The 2782-nt window shown below is 36.7% G+C and overlaps 1 protein-coding gene across 1 annotated transcript in view; it reads right to left on the reverse strand.

Annotated features, from left to right (window-relative positions):
- Positions 1-2782, reverse strand: part of LOC101845070 (F-box/LRR-repeat protein 12) — a 12648-nt gene that overhangs the window by 5169 nt on the left and 4697 nt on the right. The window contains exon 2 of the mRNA XM_005091817.3: positions 805-965. Within this exon, the coding sequence (XP_005091874.1) occupies positions 805-965 (161 nt within the window). The remainder of the gene's footprint in view (positions 1-804; positions 966-2782) is intronic.

The following is a 2782-nucleotide window of genomic DNA, read 5'->3' on the forward strand; positions in this document are numbered from 1 at the left end:
AAAGTAATGGAGTCACTAAGGTGGCCGTCTAAGACAGGTATTTTTGCTTAATGTGATAGGGGTTGTGTGTTAAAATATGGTGTCCGCGGCCGCGTTGGACAGGTTCCCGTTTTACACAGTTAAATTATATTTAAAAAACGCAAGGGGGGGGAAATGGAAAGTGGCCGTTTGTGCAGGTGGCCGTCTTCCGTCAGGGCAGGTTTGACTGTATATTGTCCCTGCGAGTACTCACTAGAATAATTTTTAAATGTTTGAGTACCCCCCTGTATCCAAAATCCCAGAGTATTTGGGTAATTACATAAGTAAATACTCAAGTACGACTAACATTTTTCCACAGCTTTTGGCATAAACAAAAAATTTTGCAACTGCCATTGTTTTTTATTGTTGCTGCTTCGCATTTCTTTTTCTTTGTGTCCTATTCAAATCATCTCAGTAATTTTAATATTTTTGTTTGTCATTTTTACTTTTATAACAATATTTCATTTTCTTCTTTTGTATTACTATTATTATTGATTAATTGGTAAAATTAGTTTACGCATCATCAGCAAATAATATATAAATCTTTGCTGAGTGCGTGAGTACTGACTTAAGTATTTCACAATTCACTGCGCATACACCTACTCACGGGCATACTTAGACATGCATTTTCATGTGACCCTGCTGCTAAAGGAAGGAAGGGCTTCCTGTTTTTTAAGACGTGGTAATAATAGAATTTCACCAGGAAAAAGAATACATTCAAGCCAAAAGATAAACTTCCATGCTCCCTTGGATAGGCTGGAGAGGTGTTCAGAAATAAAAAGTTACCTGCATGAGCAAAGCCTTTCACTTTCATGGTAAGCAAACATGGGGAAAAGTGGGCCCTAAGCACTTTCCACATTCTTGGCAAGTCCAACCGGTATTGCAGTAGATCTACATGGCGCCACAGTGAGTTGTCCGACACAATACGTCGCCATCTCTTGCAAACTCTGGGGAGACAGGGACATAAAGGAGGCAATTAATACCTGGTTCAAGAACAACTCTTTTCAAACTTAAGACCTTCAAAATTAAAAGACAAAAAAATCAGATGACATCAAGTGCAGGAGAAAGTTATTGATATTTATGGAATTTCTATCTTGCATGAAAAGGGTAAAAAAAAAAAGCCCTCAGTCACTGTTGCTTTCACATAAACTTAAAAAAACCAGCACTTTCCTTCTAAATAGTCAGGACGACATTTATAAGGTAAATCTATCTCAACTGACCAGACAAAAATATTAAATTTACATCAAAAGGGCTATGCATCCAAACTTTTGAAATTCAGACTGAAAGATAAGACAAAGATGAGATAAGATACATCTTTAATGATGTACTGTGATATATATGCATGTGTATGCCAGACTGTGAGACTGAAGAAATAGCGAGTGAGAATGAGAGAGAGAAAAAGAGAGAGATAGAGAGAGAAAAGAGAGAGAAAAGAGAGAGAGATAGCGAGAGAGGGAGAGAGAAAGAGAGAGAGAGATAGAGGGAGAGGGAGAGAGAAAGAGAGGGAGAGAGAGAGAGAGAGAAAGAGACAGAGAGAGAGAGAGAGAGAGAGAGAGAGAGAGAGAGAGAGAGAGAGAGAGAACGGAAATGTTTTTCTATCTGTATAGAATTAATGTTTTAATGAATGTTTCTAGTTACTCACGTTTCAACTTTATTTTGACTGTTCGTGAATTGTTATTGCATTGTATATTTTTAGTGAACACATTTTCAACCTCACTGCGAGACTGTTTTTCTGGTATAAAATTTTACACATATGCATTTATATTATATGTATAATACTTTGTTTTACGTACACATTTGTGTCGATTAATTTTTAAGATGTGATGTCTTTTTCATTGTAATGCGCATTGAGCATCTTTTAGGAAATGGAAATGCGCAGTATAAATGCTATTTATTATTATTATTATTTATTGTCCAGATCCAGGCACACTGGTTTGGTGTTTCACCACGTACACACAAATGCGCACACACACACAAACATGCACAAACACGCATACGCACGCACATGTGCACACCTAATTCACCTATATATTATAACACACACACATACTTTTCCCTAACACATCCTCTCTTCTACACACATCTTTTCTTCAACACACATCTGTGCACATAACCATAGTTATACAGTATGCTTGCACTCACAAACAGGCTCAGTCACATGCATAATATAAATGAACAGTAATATAAACAATAATAATGTTAAGCTAGATACATGCTCAGTATTCTGACTGTAACTCAATGGTATTCTGATGCATGCTTTAAAGGTATTGAATATTTGTCATTGTGTTCCACCTAGATCACTAAGATCAGATGATCAGTATCTTTTAAGAGTCTCCAGAAAAGGAGTAAAAAATTAGCTGAGAGATCATTTGCCCACCTGGCTCCATCAGTTTGAAACTTTTTTCCCTAACCCTTGAGACATACAACATCTGAATCTAAATTTAAGATATCTTTAAAGAAACATTTAAATTACAATGTTGTAATGTAAATGACTACATATCCATTTATGTATTTTTGAGAATTGCATTGTGTATATTATTTTTAAATGTATTTGTATGTGTTCATTTCGTAACGATGTGTAAGCGTGCGCATGTGATCAAGTAGATAGTGAGAAAGTTCCGGGAAGCCCTGAAGCCGGGAAAACGCCTCGAATGGACAGAGGAGCTCGACCGTCTGTTTGAATGGTTTGTTTGTTTGTTTAGTATAGGGTTTTACGGCGCTCGCAACTGCATAAGGTCATATGAGCGCGCGGGACACACCTAAT

This window comes from Aplysia californica, unplaced genomic scaffold, assembly GCF_000002075.1.
Source record: "Aplysia californica isolate F4 #8 unplaced genomic scaffold, AplCal3.0 scaffold00036, whole genome shotgun sequence".
NCBI lineage: Eukaryota > Metazoa > Mollusca > Gastropoda > Aplysiida > Aplysiidae > Aplysia > Aplysia californica.